This window comes from Leishmania panamensis, assembly GCF_000755165.1.
Source record: "Leishmania panamensis strain MHOM/PA/94/PSC-1 chromosome 32 sequence".
Taxonomy (NCBI): domain Eukaryota; phylum Euglenozoa; class Kinetoplastea; order Trypanosomatida; family Trypanosomatidae; genus Leishmania; species Leishmania panamensis.
In genome coordinates this window covers 1,100,626-1,117,725 of record NC_025879.1, presented here as the reverse complement: position 1 = coordinate 1,117,725, position 17,100 = coordinate 1,100,626, and the positions used below count along the sequence as shown (strand labels likewise).

Sequence of the window (17,100 nt, the reverse complement as noted above, 5' to 3'; positions counted from 1 at the left end):
ATCTGCTGTCGAGTGAACTTGTGTGACTTTGGTTTTTTTTTTCCGCTTGTGTTGAGTGGTGTTTTATTCCCCTCTTGTTCTTGTGGCTTTGTCGGCGTGCTCGTCTCATTCGCCGTTTGCTCTTTTGTCTCTCGTGTGGTAGTGCTTGCCTTCTCCTTTGCTTCCCCGTCAGAGTGGACGAAGTGGAAAGGAGGGAGAGCAGAAAAAGGTGAATCAATCATCACCCCCCCCCACACACCGTGTGTGCGTGTGCGTCTGTGTGTGTGTGTGTGTGTCGCTGCAGAGTGTATTTCTGTACGTGTATTGATAGACATACCGTATCGTGTTGACCTCGCCTTTTTTCTTTGGTTTGATTTCATTGTATACATGCAGAGCGGTGTCTTGGGCCTGCCAACATCAGACAAGTCATTTTCTGTCTTTGGGCATTTCATTAGATCCCATACTAGGTGGGGCACCCTTGTTCTTGTTGTTTCGTTCTTTTCTTTCTCGCTTGTGCGCATATAAGCAGCACCTCTTTGATTCTGCATTTTCTCTCTTCTCCCTCTCTTTTGATTTTGCTTCTCTCCTGATTTCGGCTCAATACGCCTCCGCTCTTTTCCGGTTTCCGTCTCGACTGGGCCTACTTTTCTAGCGTTTGACTGTGTGCGCGCTTATTGCCGCTACTGCTTTCCTTGTCGTGGGAGAAGCGAAGTGTATGCCGAGCGTGGCCGCCATGCTTTCCTCTTCCGATCATAGGGAGAACAAGTTCCTAAGCGACCATGGAACCCGCTCATCGAGCAGAGCAGACGCGGTGGCCGCTGTGTCCCGTTCACCCACGAGCCCGCGTGCTTCTTCCTTCCCTGATGAGGGTGCAGTGGTGATGCAAAGCTGCGATCGCCACTCTCCTTTTACGACGGACCCGACGTCGCCGTGGCTAAACTGCCGCAGTGCCACCACCACAAGTCTAGACGCCGACGACGAAGCCGACGAGCAATCTCCAGTGAACACGTCAGAATCTGCGGCGACGCCGTCGCCCTTGGCGGCACTTGCGTTGGACTACGGTCACCGCCAGCGGACGGCAATTGACAGCTGCCAGGACACGTCTCAGTACGTGGCAAACTGCACGGGCGAGGTTGCTGATGTGAATCCTACAACGGACACGGATCAATATGTGCTTGAGCGGCAGCAGTCAACCATGCCCACCGACTCCGCTGCATCGGGAACGAATGGGAGTGCAGCTGTGCAGACCGTTGTGCGGCGGAGATCTACGAAGCGAAGTCCCTCCTTCAGCTCGGCTCTCCTCAAGCTGGGAGGCAGTGGTACCATGCCCTGCTCGACAGCGGCTTCCTTTCCCGGAGTTCCACCCCTCTCCGCGAAAGCTTGCGCTTCATCTGTACAGTCCACTAGTGCTGCCACGTGCGGCCCCTCTGGCGAAGTGGCCACAGCCACACGTGCTCCTGCTGCAAGTGTGGCGTCTACTGACTCAGTGTTTCCCTCTCAGACATACAGCCTGCGCGCCGACAGCGATGCCATCATGAATAGAAGTGACTCCCCAAGCCCGCCGGCGCTGACTTCACTTGCGACAGCGACGGCCAAGTTGCTGGACAGCTTCCCAGCCTTGCACACCTCTAGTGTGCCACTGTCTCCGTTGGGCACGGAACTTCGGCTGTCCTCGCGGACGGCGGTGGAGCTGCAGCACTTCGGCTGCTGCGTCTTCTTCTTCCCCGCCCCGTTTGTGTCATGGCTGTTTCCGCTGGCGGGTCACGTGGCCATCAGCAATGCTGAAGGATCACGACTGTTCACGTTCGAGGCGTCTTACTATGTCCGGGAGGAGAAACTGGTGTCGGTGCTGGATTGTGTGCTGCGCGAGGAAGTGCTGGAGCCGCGCACCACCTCGCTGCTACGGGAAGCTTCGCCCTTAGGGAGCCGAGTAGAGCTATCCCAGCTCCCCGTTACGACCACTTCGCGATCCCCGACGTCGTCACAGCAGCTGGGGGCGTCAGTGATGAGCGACGCCTCAGCTTCAGACGCCGCCTTGACGTCGCCCTCCGATACGAGTGCAGGGGCACTGCTACAGTGCAGCGCGACAAGCTCGGTGTTTTCCTCCCGCTGTAGCGCACGCCCACCGCGGCGCGCGGGGCGACAAAGGTCAGCGGCTGGCGCATCAGCTTCCGGCCACGCGCACACTCAGTGCGTCCGCATCTGGGATCTGAAGCCACTGCTGATGGAGAGTCGCGGACGTCGCACCCGTCGTACGCCGTCCTGTTTCACCACTCAGGGCGGTAAGCAGGCTGCTGTAGTGCTCTGGGAGCGCTTGCAAGGGTTACTGCAACCGTCAGAGATCTCCACATCCCCGGTGCAGGGAGCAGCGACGGCAGGCGCCTCCACAAGTACAACATCGTCGCTCATTCGCCGAACGTCGAACATGAAGCATCGGTACACGTCAGGCTATCACAGTGACGATGCAGACGGCATCCGTTCAGCTCCCGGCATGAGCAGCAGCAGTGGCGAGGAGGAGGGAGGGGAGTACGAGCTGCTGGACGCAGAGACAGCTCGATTCTACAACAGGAATCTAAACGCCACAATTCGCCTCTTCCGTGGCAGCGCTGACGGCAGCATCAACTCGCCCGATGTTGTGCTGCAGCACCACAGCTCCTTCTCTTTCGTGGGCTTCGTGCTGGAGGCGTGTGGTGTGGGGAGCCAGGGAAAGCCGAGCAGCACTGTCTCCGCTCCGAAGCCTCCCGTGAAGGACGAAGCTAGCGGTGGAAATGCAGTTACACCCCCAAAGCCTTCTGGTGACACGAACGGACCGGCGACCGCTCCCGCATCTGATGACGCTGTGCCCGGCGAGAGCCTTAGCTCTGAAGAGGAAATTCACTGGGGTGTCATGAAGCTACTTTTCCACGTGTCCGTCTTTGGCAAGTGGCATCGTGGTAAGCGACGACTGTGGCGCGTGGTGCACGGCGGCAGCATCACAAGTGCTACCATTCTCTGGGTGGCGATCATTGCCTTGGCGTACCACTATTTCGAACTTCTGTTCTTTTGAAGGGACCCGCACTGCGTGAATGGTCGGTTGTAGCAGTGATGTCAGAAGGGGAAGAGGCACCATCTGCGAACAGAGCGAGGGTGAGAGAGCGAGGTGGTTCGAAGCACGGCGGCTCTCGAGTTCAACGCAACGGCAGCGAGGGTACTGCGAGGGAGCGGATAAAGGGGGCACCACACCTTGTTCTCTGGTTTGCTTTCTCGAAATGCTTCAATCCAGCGATGATCGCATGGACTTGCTCAGCGAGCACTGCACGAGCGAATCCCCGCTGCTCTCTTTTCATCAGAGCTCTTCCCAGACTCTGGAGAGCGACTCCTCTTTTCTTAATCGTTGTTGTTGTTGTTTCTGGGGCTGTGAGGTTGCAGTGCCTCCGCAGTTGTGTGACTTGCTCTCTTCTTTTGTTTCCGCATTCCACCCTACCTGATACTCGGTTTGATCACGGTGCCCTTTCGCTGCTTTACTGTTGGGCGTTTTCTCTGCGTTCTGCGGAACAGATATGCACATGTTTGTGTTTGTGGGCTTGAGCCGTGTGCGTGTGCCCATTATTTGGGCTTCGTCTTTCCCTTTCCCTTTCCATCTTTTCTTTTCTCCTTTTCCTTTTCTTGTTCCCTCTCGTTCACACTTTCTGATTGGGCTGATGGGTGGCGATGGTGGTAAGCTGCATCAATCTTGGTAAGTATGCATGTTTGCGCCGCGGTGTGGAGGCGCTTCCTCTCTCTTGTTTTCCTCGCTGCGCTCCCCGCCGGTTTATGCCGCTCACAGGCGTTTCCTTCGATGCACCCTTGTGCCTGTGCCGCAACAGCGGTGCCCATACGGTGCAAACCTCATCATGCGCTATGAGGGTGGTGTTTTCTCATTGTGGACGACGGCAACAAGGACGGCAGATGTAGTTACTCAGCCGCCGCCTCCTTCGCGCTGACTGGGCCTTGCTCTCTCTATGTTTCCTTGATGAGCTTTTCTCCATTATATTATCTCACTGACGAGGGGGCACAACGTGGTACTTTGCTGAGTTGCGAGATGTTGTAGCGCGGCTGACTAAAGCCTGATCAAAGAGATTGTTTAAACGAAGATGTGTGGGAATGTATACCGAAAAACGTGGCCCACCCGTACCTACGAAGACGCAGATACACCCCCCCCCCCACACCCACGTGCATCCTTGACGTCCCTTTATCCTTGAATAACAACCTCATCACCGCTCTTGCCGTGAGGTGTGCCAGCTCGTTCCTCTTGAACCTCTCTCCCTTTCTCTCTCTCTCTATCCCCCAGCTCACTTCTCTTCCTGTTTTATCACTCTTGTGTATCTCCCTTGCAGTGTTTCGCTTTTGGCTGTAGGCCCGCACGCGACCCTCCTCCCCACCGACGAAGCAGCAACTACGCAAAAAGCTCCGTCCTTGACAGAGCGAAGGCGCAGACCATCAATTCACTGACACGTCCATAAACAAACAAAGGAGGAGGATTCGTAACAACTGCATAACAAACCGCGACCGCCGCCGTAGCCCTGACAAGGCGCGTACATGTGCATATTCCTCTCCCCCGTACTCCTTCAGGCCGTCCTCTAAGTTCTCTCGTTTATTCGCGTTGCTCTCATTTTCACATTGTCTATTTATGAGCACATGCTCGTTCTGTAGAGAAGTGTATGGGATCCTTGTGGGTTACACTGCAGGATTTCACTAGTGCATTTCTTTACCGCTCCCTCGCTGTTTTCTACGGTTGATGTGTACACGCGCGCTCGTTTCCGTGGACACAAAGACACGCTCTTGCGATAGCGCGGGTTCTCCTTATTCGTTTGTTTCGTTCATCTTTTTCTTTAACTGAGAAATGACCGGCGAAGGGACGGCCACGGTGCCATCTGCCAAGGCGAGCCCGGCTTGCAACCTGATCGGCCTCACCAACATTCAAATGCGAACGGTCACTATCTGCATTGCTGGTCCCGCTGTCATCGCCTTTGGCGCCTACTCGTTGTATTGTGCAACACTGCTCGCCTGCTTCGCCATGTTCATATGCGGCATCGAGTGGAACGGAGTTAAGCGCCACCTCAAGGTGGCACTGCTCATGTCAATGGGAAATGCAGCGACGTCAACGTCGCAATCGCCTCACATCGAAGGGGAACCACTCTACCCCGAGGTGTACGCCCTGCCAGTGGTCCCCATCACCCTCTACAACGTTCTGAAGCACCTAGGCTGGGTGCTGCTGTCGTCTGCTGCCTACATTGGCGAGGAGGCGTTTCTTTTGATGCTCGAGTTCTACTTCCTCGTCTTCGTCGTTGTGACGCTAGTGGCGCATAATCGTCTGAAGCTCAATGCGGAGCACGCGCTGGAGCGTCTGTGCCAGCAGCTATCCTTCTGCTTGCAGAGCAGCTCACGGGGGGTGGTCGGCCACGTTGGTAGATGCGGTGGTGTCTTCACCGCCGCGGCAGCACTTAATGCTGGGCCGGACCTCTCTCTGGCAAACCAAAGAGAGACGAAGGAAGCGCTGGTGGCCAAGGCACAGCGTGACTACTTTCTCTTGACAGAACTGCAGATGATTGCAGAGCGGCAGCCAGCGGAGCAGCTCCTTGATTTCTGCCTCGACATTTTTGGCATGTTGTGGATTGCTGGTCTCACTACCCCTCTTTGTGTGTACCACATCACGAACGTCGGCTTGCCGTGGGCTGCCTCAACGTTAATTAGCAACTTCGTGAACGACATTTTCGCCCTGGTGGTGGGGCGCAGCCTCAAAGCGCTGCGAGAGCGATACGGGCGGATCTACGACGTAACTAGCGAGGATCCACCAGCCAGTGGAGCGGCGAACCAGCCGGGGAAGCGACCGCTAACGGAGGCGAGTAGGCTCATGCGGGTGCTGCTGCGCAGCCCACACCCGCTCTATCCTGACATCAGCCCGAACAAGTCAGTGGAAGGTGCTGCGGCAGGCGTGGTCATGAATGCAGTGAGCTTTGCTGGCCTCATGTTCTGGTTTTACCGGACGTTGTTTGCTGCACCGGCGCCAAACATTGTGAACCCCGCATACCAGAGCGTTGCTCTGTGGCTACTTCTCGGCGTCATCATGGGCGTGCTCGGCGTGTGCGGGGATCTACTGCAGTCCCTGCTGAAGCGTGCTGCGCGCTTGAAGGATACTGGCGTCATTATCCCCGGACATGGTGGCCTGCTGGATCGTGTGGACGGTATGTTACTTGTGTTTCCGTTCATGCACTGTGCCCTGCGTATCATAATGAGACTATCCAGCGACTTGTGAAATCATCGCGTTCTCTTGGAGGCGTAAGGTGAAGTTATGCAGACGCGCGCTTGCTAATGGCGTACTTACGACGCTGGCTGTGTCAGTCCTTACCGTTTGCTCGGGCTACTGAGGTGGCGATGGGAGGGATAGCTGGGAATCAACCGAATAATGAAGATAACTGAAGGCGCGTGTACCCCCGCTACGAGGAGTAGCTGAAGCCGCACACAGGGGAGGCCTGATCACCTTTTTTATTTTTTACTGTTTCTTTTTTTTGTTTTTCTTTTTCTGTTAAAGGCAACGGTGGCAGACGGATGATATGAGGAGGTTGGCTGCAAATGTCTACTGTGTGCAGCGTTGATGGTGATGCACTTGTGTGTCTCTCTCTCTGTCTGTCTGTGTGGGTGTGCACGTTTCTTTGTGTATGCACCCATATGTAGATGCTACCAGTGAATCGCCGCCCAGGGGTGCACGTGAGGCCTCCTTCTACGGGGAAGCAAAACCAGCAGCACACACAAAAAAAAACACACCGAAAGAAAAAACGGGGCCTATTCGCGGTGAAGGACCTCACTGTGACCTGCGTGTGTGTGTGTGTGTGTGTGTGTGTGTGCCTTTGCATTAATTACATTCGTCGTGAACAGAACCTGCACACGAGGATACCGTTGTGCTGATCTTCTTGACTGGTGACAGATGGGAGCGCAGGATTGTCACGTGCGTGCACCTTACAAACTACCCGGTGCGCTTCACGTATAATGGCGAGAGCGACCCGCTCTACTCCCTTGCGTTGTACGGCTTTATGTGTGGTCGCTGTGGAGAGAGGTGTACATCACGCTATTCCTCTCTTCCACCTGGTGACACAGTTGAAAAACGCGTTACCTTCTGCAGCCCCCTTCATCACTCTTTTCTGTTTTCTTTCTCTCATCCTTCTTCCTCTCTTTGTCACCTTTCACGTGGAGCTTTCGTTTCAGCTGTCGTCGTCGTCGTCTATGTGCAGGACTTCGGCCACCTCTCTAACAACGAGAAGGCACCCTCGCTGAAATTTTTCATGTTTATTGATTTATTATTTTTTTTTTTTCGTTTGCTTTGCACACTTTCTTCTGATTGGTTGTTTTTGTTTGTTCTCCCAGTGCCAGACATCTGCCACCTGCCCCCTCCCCCCCCCCCCCCCACACACACCAGCTACCTGCATCGCCTCCGCTCAGTAACGTTCTGTGGCCTGCATCGGAGGCTCTGCATCTGACCTAAAGCAACAAAAAGGAGAAGCTGTGTAGAGGAATTCAGCGCAGGAGAAATAGTGCAAGAGCCCCATTTCTTCTACCGAACGCGGAGTGGTTGTGTGATCCACTTCCGCACTCACGCTATTCTGACTCTCCTGCTTTCGCTTCTTAGCACACCCACTCGCCCAGCACCTGGGGTTCCTTTTTCGCGCTGCTCTTCATGCATGTCAACTGACCCCGCTGCCTTTCTTGACCCCTTTCATTTGCTTTTCTACTCTTCTGCATCCATTGATCTCATCCATCGCGTAGCGTACTTCCTTTAGCACTGCTGTCGCTACTTGTTTCCTTGTCGAACACTCTCACTGCCTCTACCTGTGTGTGTGCGTGTCGGCACGCGTGCACTTTTTCTGTTTACTGCTCTGCTGTTGTGTCCCCTCTCTTTTTTTCTCCTTTGTGGCTGCGTTACCCTACTCGTTTTGTTCTGCTCTCTTACGTTGCGCGGGTTTTCTTTGGCCCAGTGAGACGCAAGTACGTCGGTGGTGTGTGCTGGTGGGTCGTGGTACTTGCCTGAGCATCGCACTCTTTCTCTCTCTCTCTCTCTTACTCCTTGTCGCGCTGTGCAGCCGGTGTTTTGCCTCTGCAGACACATTTCTTCAGCTGTTGCTCTACTTTTCGAGTTACACAGCAACACACATCCACACCCACACCTACCCACACCCATATACATATACATACCCCTACGTAGTTGCCGCTGGATCATTAAGAATGACTCTCACTTCTGCCGACTCGCCGCAGCACGCGGTGCCGCATGATGCACAGGAGTTGCACGACCGTGCGCACGTTTACCTTTCCTCTGTTGGCCCAACGCTGGACTCCATTGAAAACCTCCTGGCATTGTGGAACCGCCTCAGCGACGTATCCTCGACCGTTGGCAAGGTACCTGAGGGCAGCAGTCTTCGTAGTGTTCGCATCGACCCCTTCACCGTGTTCAAGTCCCCACCATTTATCTCGGAGGCGGAGATTGACCGCTCCGTCAAGCAACTGACCGCGAAGGAGCTGAAGGCCTTACACGACGAGTTTGAGCTCACCTGCATCGACGACTTTGTGTACGTGCACTCCGACGAGGACAGCGAGACGGGTGCTTCGAGGAGAGCTCAGGCTGCTGTCCACACTGTGCACTTTGGCGACGATGCAGGAGGCGCTAAAGAGGAAGGCGACGGGCACTACAACAACAGGGGGGAAACAGTCGCTGCTGGTGTGGTGCAGAGGAAAGGCGTGGTCAATACGACGTCACCCAGATTGGACGCGGGATCATCAGCGCCTGCAGTCAAAGTTAAGTCTGCCTTCTCCGACATGTCAGCCACCTCGAGGGCGACCGCTCTTTTTGAAGGGAATACGGTTACAGTCAAGGCCTTCCGAGACACTGTTAGTGATGGCGGTAGCGGATCTGATGGATCCTCAGCCCATTTCTTGACCCCGGGTGTTGCCCCGCCGATGCCTTCAGCTGATACACAAACGCCGGCGGTGATCTCGCTGGAGAAGATACCACCTTCCATGATCGCTGCCGCTGCTGCTGCCCGTGGGGAGGCGACGAATGATGACGCCTCTGACCCCTCCTCGCGACTGGCCGCCACCTTCTCTGTTGCTGCCAACAACCCGTCTGACTTGCCCTCTGGATGCACTGTGGAACTCGAGTACACAGCGGACCACTGGATCCCCAACTCTACCCGGCGCGCGCTGCAGGAGGATTCAGGGGGTGCCATCACCGTAACCACCGCCACGACGAACATGGACACTATTCCCGCTGTGACGGTGGAATGCAGCGCGGCACCGGCAGCTGAGAGCACCTCTGCCAGCACCAAGGGGAGCGACGAAGATGAGGACGAAATCCGCTCCTTCACCACCTTCTCACGCATCGTGCTCGCCAATCATGCGCGGCGACTGCAGTCGCGACAAGCGGAGGAGGAAGCATCGCCGCACCCCACAGCTCCGCAGCAATCGCTGACAGTTCAAGAGGGCAGGAGGACGGGTGAAAAGGCACAGTGTGCTACTGGTCTCCCTCAAACAGAGAAGAGACCCGCTGCCGCGGCCGCACCAGTTTCTTCTACTACTGCCTTATCCTCGCATCCCGTGGCTACGACGAAGCCTGATGTCGCCCGTGAACGCAACGCCTTCGTCCGGATGCGCGTCCGCGACGTTCTCCTTGCCAACCGGGTGCGTGTCATGGACACGTCTGTGCTTGGCGCTGCCTTCTTTGAGAAGATGGAGACCACCTGGAGCGCTGCTGCCGACAAAACCACACCTATTCTGCAGAGACTCGATGCGCTTCTATGCGAGTCGAGCGCGCTGCTGCATACGCTGGAGGTTATGGACCATCAGGCGTACCGGGAGCGGGTCATGGACCCCACACAGTACCTCTGCGTCCCGCGCTACAGTGTCGCCTGCGCAGCGGCGGACTGCCATACACTTTTCTCCACCACTGTCACGCGTGTCATGTGCGGACGGTGCGGACAGTTCTTCTGCCCCAAGTGCTCTGCTGAGCGAGGGGTGGGGCCCGATGTGAAGTGCGACGGCCAGCGCTACTCGCTTGGCTGGGAGCCGCTGTGCCGCGTATGCTATCAAATGTGCCGTGACAGCCAGCAGAGGATAGTGGAGGAGCGCAATAATGTGCTGATGATCACGAACCAGCCTTTCAACGGCGTACAGACAGGGGAGGCGGCAGGCGAGGAGAGGAATGCGCATCACGCTTCTGCTGGAGAGATGAACTTGAAGCAAGCGGTTCTCTTCGGTGCATATTGCGATGAGCACCGCTGTCTCAGCGACGGGCTTCCTCCCTTTTACGTGATTCATCGCAGCGCCAGTGAGACGGTGCACTTCTGGGATATCCTCGGCTACCACTTCGCCAAGACGCAGGGCACCCTTCGACGCGGCTGGCAAAACGCTGGCCACTTGGCAGCTCAAGCAATGAACAGCGCAGCACAAATGATGTCGAGGCGAAGGGGTACGCTGCGGTAGCGAGTTCAGAGGCACAAGGGAGGGGGACACCAATAGGCTCCGCTGCCACAGCAGCACACGACTGTGCACACGAGAAAGAGAGAAAGCGAAAAAGGAAAACGAGTGACGAGCACGCAGTAGAAAGGCACATCAGCATATCTGTGCTTGCGGCTGTCTGCGTGAGTCTCTAACCAACGAGGGTGGAGCACCAAATTCCTTAACCTTCACTTTCCCGTCTCTATTGATGTCTCCCGCTCTCTCTCTCTCTCCTTCTCTCGGTCGCTGTCTGCGTTCTTGTCCATGGATACCTACCAGAGCGAGCATGTCTATCCATCTGTCGGCCCCTATATGTACGCGTATAGCCTGCTTCAAACGAAGCGGAGCAACAACAGCAGCATCGAATCAAAGGTGATCTTTTTGCTTCTCCCCAAGCTCTGTTGCTGGTGGTGGTGCTGTCCTTCCTGTACCCTTGCAAGAGCGACTCTGTCTTGCGGGAGTGTGTGGTTTGCGCCTCCTCTCCCTCCCTCCTCTCCCTCCCTCCTCTCCCTCCCTCCTCTGATCGTTCATGTTTTCCCTGTTTCTGTTTTTTTTTTCCTTTCCTTCATTGCCTGTGCGTGCATTGGCCTGCCGCCTTCCAAGTGCTTCCTCTACCTCTGCTCGTGTTTTGCTCGCTTTGCCTTTTGCTTTCTTTTGCCATTTATTCTACCCCCTCCTCGCCCTTGCGCCTCTGGGCGTGGAGGACGACCACATGTGTCTTTTTGCTTTTACGCGTCTGCGTGGTTGCAGGCACGTCCTCTGCACCGTGCTCTGACGATGGATGAGTGGCGTTGCGTCGTTGTAGATGCTGTCGTTGTGCGTATTGAGTGTTCGTTTCTCGCGTACCCACGCTGTTCTGTCTAGGCATACCTACGTTGCTTGAGTTTGCTTCTTCGAGTGGGGGACTTCAGGGTGGCAAATCAGAACAGTCACAGTCACACGCAATGTATATGCCTGCCATTTCTTTTCTCTGTCCAAAGGGAAAGCGAAGCAGGAGGCGTGCGAGTGGACCATCCGCGATGGATAGAGGAGCGGGTGGGGGAAATACGAGGAGGAGGAGGCCTCCTCTTATTCGTCTGTGTGTCCGCCTCTCCCTCGCTGATCACGTCTCACAGCTCTGCTGAGAATCGGAAAACCATCCAAGAGACGAGACTGTAGCGAGGGCGAGAGGGTGAACAGACAAGCAGGGGATAATGGGGTACGAAGGACGGAGGGCTCACACATGGAACCTTCTTTGCACGCACCCTCTCTTCAATCTCTCCTTCGTCCTCGCCTCCGCATTTTTTCTCCTTTGCTTTGGGTGTCCACAGAGCAAGATAAAATGCATCCTGCCTGTATATGTGCGTGTGGACTCTGTGCTCCTGCAAGCCAACGTGCGAGTTCAGCCACGTGTCCATCCGTTAGTGTGAGTGCACCGAATTCAAATTGTGTCGCTGATAGTGTTTTGTGTTCGACTGTGCACCACTGTAAGTAAGATCTTCTTGCTTTCCTCTTTTTTTCTCCTGCGTCAGATTCTCTCTCTCTCTTTCTCTACTGTTGGTCTTGTGCTCGTGCCCATCCTTGTATAGGTGTACTAGCGCGCCTCTCTCCCTCTCCTCGGAGACAATCAAGTACCACATAGGTATACACACACACACGATTCCGATTTGATATCCCCCCACCTCCCCTGCGGCGGGAAGAGAAGAGGCCGAACAGAAGGATAAACTCATCAATACTACTGGCGAGTGCACTTGTGTGAACCCCCTCCCCCTACCTACATCTCACGCAGACAAGAATGCCAGTAAAGCCGCAGTTCACGTGGGAGCAGACAGGTGAGGACGTTCTCCTGCATATCACCATCAAAGCCTGCAAGAAGGACGCGATTGATGTGCTGATTGCCGACGTTTTCGTGAAAGTCAATGCCCCGCCGCAGTACTTGCTGGCGATCGACTTGCTGCACGAGATCGATGCCGCCAAATCAACACAGTACTTCACCGACGCGCAGGATGGTGTCATTCTGCACGTCAAGCTTCACAAGGCGGAGAAGGACCTTGTCTGGGACGCTCTTAGCATGCATCAGTCCACCATCGGCAAACAGGCAATGCTGCAGCGGCGACAAGAGTCGATGCGGAGGGCGGAGCAGCGGTACCGGGAGCAGCTAGATGCACGTGTGAAGCAGCGTGAGGCGGAGAAGCGGCGTATGCTGGAGGCCCAGTGGGATGTGGAGAGGGCGCAGCGCACGCAGATCGAGCAGCGGGCGAAAGCGGAGAAGGACGCCGCTGAGACTGAGCTATACGCGTGGGAGGACAGCCACGCGACTCCAGTAGTGGGCGTAGCTTCCGATTCGCCGTTGCCGCCTAAGAGCAGCACCCCTGCGGGTCCTTCGCCGTATTCGGCGGATATCTTCGCTGCTGCTGCATCATTACCACCGCTGTCGATGCCTCAGGCTGCTTCTCTTGTGACGCCCGCGTCGTCCTCGTCGGCCGTCACGCCACCGACGATCCGGCAGGTGGACACCGTCAACGTCACCATCGACTTCACGCCAAAGACCTTTGCGATGCCGACGCGCTCCCGCGGGGATGAAGAGTACTACCGGCAAAGTCGCTACAAGCCGGTCTCGATTGAGGACACGCCAATGTTCTGGAAGGAAAGGGCAGACAAGTGCTACCGAGCGCAGCAGTGGAAGGCGGCCGCGAACGCGTACTCGGAGTCGATTAAGCGTGATGGCGCCTTCTTGACCTGCGTGATGAACCGGTCCGCGTGCTACCTGCAGCTGGCAGACTACAAGAGGGCTATCGAGGACTGTTCGCTAGCGCTGACAATGCTGGCCAACACACCGGCGAGCGAGGTGACACAGGAGCGGTACCGAGGGCTCATGATGAAGCTTCACTCCCGCCGCGGCGCCGCCTATTGCTGGGCAGATGACCTCAAGAGCGGCGTGGCGGATCTGCGCATGGCCGCCGCCTATCGAGACCTGGCAAGTGACGATGATGTAGCGGCTGACTTGGCAATGGCTGAGGCTCAGATGAAGGAGCGCGGCATCACCGTGGACGACGCGCGAGCTGACCCTCTCGCCACGCGGATGCAGGAGGCGGCGGCGCAGTATTACCAGGGCTCCTACGAGGCTGCCGAGGCCACCTATAGTGCCATCCTCAAGGAAGATCCGTTTCACATGAAGGCACAGGGAAATCTCGCAGCGGCGATGCTGCGTGCGGGTAAATTCAAGCAGGCTCTGAAGGTTTGCGATGACATCGTGCAGTTCTGTGGCGAAGTGGCTGCTGCGCTGGAGCAGCCCGGCGGCCTCGCGGCTGATCAGCTCGACAGCGACGATGAGGAGGACGAGGACGAGCCTGACTGGGCAGCGTCGAAGACAGTCACTGCGACGGAGGAAGCGGAGAGGGCAAGCAACAGTGATAACCTTATCCGTCAGCGCCGCGCCGCGGCAAAGAAGTTGGGCGAGCAGAGCGGCCACGTCTACATGCTTCTCAAGGCTTACGTGCGCATCGCAGCTGCTCTGTGTGGGATGAAGGAGTACCACAAGGCTCACGGCTATCTGGAGCGAGCGCTGCGCATTACGCCGTACGACAACGACTTGCGTGATGACTGTAACCGATTAGCTGAGAAGATTCGGATGGACACGCTCGTCGCCGTGTCTTCTGGCTCCGCACAGGCGCAGAGGGCAGCTGCTTAAGGGTACCAGGGCATCGTAATCTCCCTTTTTTTCTTTCTTTGCCACCCCCTTTTGCGGTGCTCTGCGGCATTGGTGCAGTACCGCGACAGTTTCCACCTCTCGCACAGACACACGTCCACCTGCTTCCTCATCTTCCATGTGCCATGGGCTGCGGAGGTGGTCGTCTTTCATCTCTTGCGTGTGGCCCCATTTTGTTGACGCCCTCCTGCGCCTACACGTCTGTCTGCGCTTTGCTCAACTTCCGTGCCGTTCTTTCGCTCTCTGTTTTCTTTTTTTCTCTCTCTTCTGCGGTTATGTACAGCTAGGCGTGTCAGGTGGACTGGGGGCCGACCACGAAGGCATAAAAAAAGCGGAAGGAGGGATGAAGCGTTCCGATGCGTAGTGACAGCCACGTTGCCGCGCATTTTTGGCCACGGTGAACTTGCCTTGCTTTTTGTCTCCCCCTTTTTTACCACCTCTCGCTTTCTCTTTGGGTTCGACGACTGCCGCGATGTCGTTGCATCGATTGACTTATTTGCTCCTCTGATCCTCGTTTCTTCGTATCTGCTTGTGGATGATGTGCTGGCGGCCTACATGTGTGCGACATCGAGTAGAAGGGCTGAGTTGCAGTCACAACGGCTACTGTCGGCGGTGAGTATGCGTGGGTAAGTGTCAGTGACGATTCTCACGGATTTAGTGGTCGCCTCCCCTCCTCCTCCACCCACACACAAGATCTACCGGTACTGGACTGCCCCAGAGCATAGATACATACAATGTCGCACCAGCCGACGTAGCGACAGAGTCCATCGAGCAACGGGAGGAAAGAAGAGTACATGTACTTCAGCTTGAGTAGCGTTTCATCGCCAGTGCCGTACACGCACCAGACCAGCGTTTTATGTGGTGTGCGTGGAGCGTATGCCAGCGGTCTCTCTCGTGCACTGACTCAAGAGCCGCTGCACGTTCTGCTTCAGCGCGTGCATTTCTATGCTGGTGCTGCTTATGCAGAACGATCTGTCTCAACCACAGTGCTCCACCTCTCCCTCTCTCCACCCCTCCTTGCTTCTTACTCTTATCGCTGTTGCTGCTACCGCCTCTTTTCTCTCTCTTACCGCCCCCCCCTCACGCACGCACGTGCGCGGCGGAGAATTTGCTTCCTCCCCCACGGCATTTTTCCTATTTCGACCTTCGTAGTTGCTCGACACCGCAATGTGCGCGGAGGAGTACGGCGAAGGTGAGGTGCTCACGGGGGCGGAGCTCTACCTCTACCTGCTGCACCAAAACGAAGAGCAGCTGCGGCGAGCGCAAGAGAAGCTGCGCGAGTACGCGACCCTCAAGGACACTCTTCACGTCCTGACAGAGCGCAGCCGCAGACGCGTGCTGGCCCCTGTTGCTGGTGGCCTCGCCTATTATCCTGCGGAGCTGAATGCGACGAACACTATCTTGGTATTGCTGGGCGATGGCTGGTTCGCTGAGCGCAGTGCTGTTCAGGCAGCAGAAATTGCTGGTCGGCGCATTGACTTCTTGCGTCGGGAGACCGAAGTCCTGCAGCAGGAGCAGAATGCTCTCAGGGCGAAGCAGGAGCTATTTCTGTCGGAGCTGCCCGAGGCACAGGATGCTGTGGCGGAGTTGCTGGCGAAGAAGGAAACTCGAGCGGCGGCTGCCCCGTCGTTGTCGCAGCCTTCGCCTTTGTCGGAGACACCGCAGCAGCAATCACAAGCTGCCGCCTCTTCCTCGGAGTCTGTCGCATCGGCAAACGCCCCTGACCGCTTTGAGACACCCGATGCGGTGTGTGCCCCTGCGTCTAATCACCTCGCTTCATTCGAAAGCTGCCTAACCCCACTCCTGTCGTCGACACCACCAACCTCGACAGCATCACCCCTGGCCTCTGGGTTGCCGCTGGACTACTCCATCGACGTGGCGCTCACCACCTTCGATGAGCTGGATGAGCTCACAGAAGACGAGCTCATCGCACTGGAGGCCGAGCTGGGCGACCACGTCAACGACGATGACTACGTCGAGCGTATCATGACGGAGCGTATGATTGCCAAGAAGGAGAGGCGCATCCGCACAGAGCTGCAGAGGCGAAGTAGCGCTGCTGCTGAGATTGACGAAAGATCAAAGGCAACAGAGGGCGCACCCGTGCCCACCTCACCCCCCACTTCGGCTCCGGCAGCGGCGCCTATTGCCACAACTGCTCTCCAGTTACATGGCGCTGCGCGTGCCACTGTCACCAGCACCTCCGAGAATAGTCGATTATCGACTGGTAGAGGAGAGGCAATAGTGTACCAAACCCCCGGCGACATAGGGTGGACAATGGTGCAATCGCTGGCGAAGCCCAGCGCAGGAACTGACACGCTTCCGACAGTGCAGTCGGCGGCCTCCTTATCACCTAACGAGATCATCAATGGGTGTGCACCGACGTCGTCGCCTTCGGCGACTGTTCTCACCTCTGCACGGCCCCTCGTTACGGCAACGCTGACCGAGGCAGATGTCTTGCCTGAGGCCTCCCCTTCGGCCTCGGCCGCAGCGCCGTCGCCCCGGAAAGAGAAACACGTGCGATTTGCTGCGGACGTGGGGTATGTGGGCGGCTTGTCCATGGCTGCTGCTGTGGCTGCGGTCAAACAGCCCCAAGTGACCACCTCCGGCGAGCTGGGCTCGTGTAATGAGTTTATTAGTTCCGAAACAGGTCCAGGATACCCCCCGTCGCTGCTGCGGAGCACTTACACTATCGGTGACATTGTGGAGCGCAAACAAGGGACGGTGGGTTGTGATGGTGGTGCTCTCGCTGGTGTTGCAGCGGGTAGTGACGTCGAATCCGCCCTGCCACTCCCGCCGTTTCTTCCTGGTCAGCTGTGGAAGTCAAAGCGCAAATCGCTCTTCATGCGTGAGCTGGAGGGCGACGGAGCGTGAAGCAAGCGTGGGTGTGCGTTGGTGTGTTGGCCTGTGGGATGAAGTGGGGGTGGCCCACTGGT

General features: G+C 56.6%; 5 protein-coding genes across 5 annotated transcripts; all 5 read left to right on the top strand.

Moving 5' to 3' along the window:
• Nucleotides 1–694: 694 nt before the first annotated feature.
• LPMP_323020 (hypothetical protein) lies at nt 695–3,025 on the top strand (the record flags this gene model as incomplete). The annotated part of the gene is made up of 1 exon (XM_010703685.1): nt 695–3,025. The coding sequence occupies one exon, from the start codon at nt 695–697 to the stop codon at nt 3,023–3,025; it is 2,331 nt and encodes a 776-aa protein (XP_010701987.1).
• A 1,815-nt stretch (nt 3,026–4,840) lies between these two features.
• Nucleotides 4,841–6,253, top strand: LPMP_323010 (phosphatidate cytidylyltransferase-like protein; the record flags this gene model as incomplete). The annotated part of the gene is made up of 1 exon (XM_010703684.1): nt 4,841–6,253. The coding sequence occupies one exon, from the start codon at nt 4,841–4,843 to the stop codon at nt 6,251–6,253; it is 1,413 nt and encodes a 470-aa protein (XP_010701986.1).
• A 1,961-nt stretch (nt 6,254–8,214) lies between these two features.
• Nucleotides 8,215–10,464, top strand: LPMP_323000 (hypothetical protein; the record flags this gene model as incomplete). The annotated part of the gene is made up of 1 exon (XM_010703683.1): nt 8,215–10,464. One exon carries the CDS (start codon nt 8,215–8,217, stop codon nt 10,462–10,464), a length of 2,250 nt encoding a protein of 749 aa, XP_010701985.1.
• A 1,789-nt stretch (nt 10,465–12,253) lies between these two features.
• On the top strand, nt 12,254–14,149 carry LPMP_322990 (hypothetical protein; the record flags this gene model as incomplete). The annotated part of the gene is made up of 1 exon (XM_010703682.1): nt 12,254–14,149. The coding sequence occupies one exon, from the start codon at nt 12,254–12,256 to the stop codon at nt 14,147–14,149; it is 1,896 nt and encodes a 631-aa protein (XP_010701984.1).
• A 1,185-nt stretch (nt 14,150–15,334) lies between these two features.
• Nucleotides 15,335–17,038, top strand: LPMP_322980 (hypothetical protein; the record flags this gene model as incomplete). Its single annotated transcript, XM_010703681.1, has 1 exon — nt 15,335–17,038. The coding sequence occupies one exon, from the start codon at nt 15,335–15,337 to the stop codon at nt 17,036–17,038; it is 1,704 nt and encodes a 567-aa protein (XP_010701983.1).
• Between the last annotated feature and the right edge of the window lie 62 nt (nt 17,039–17,100).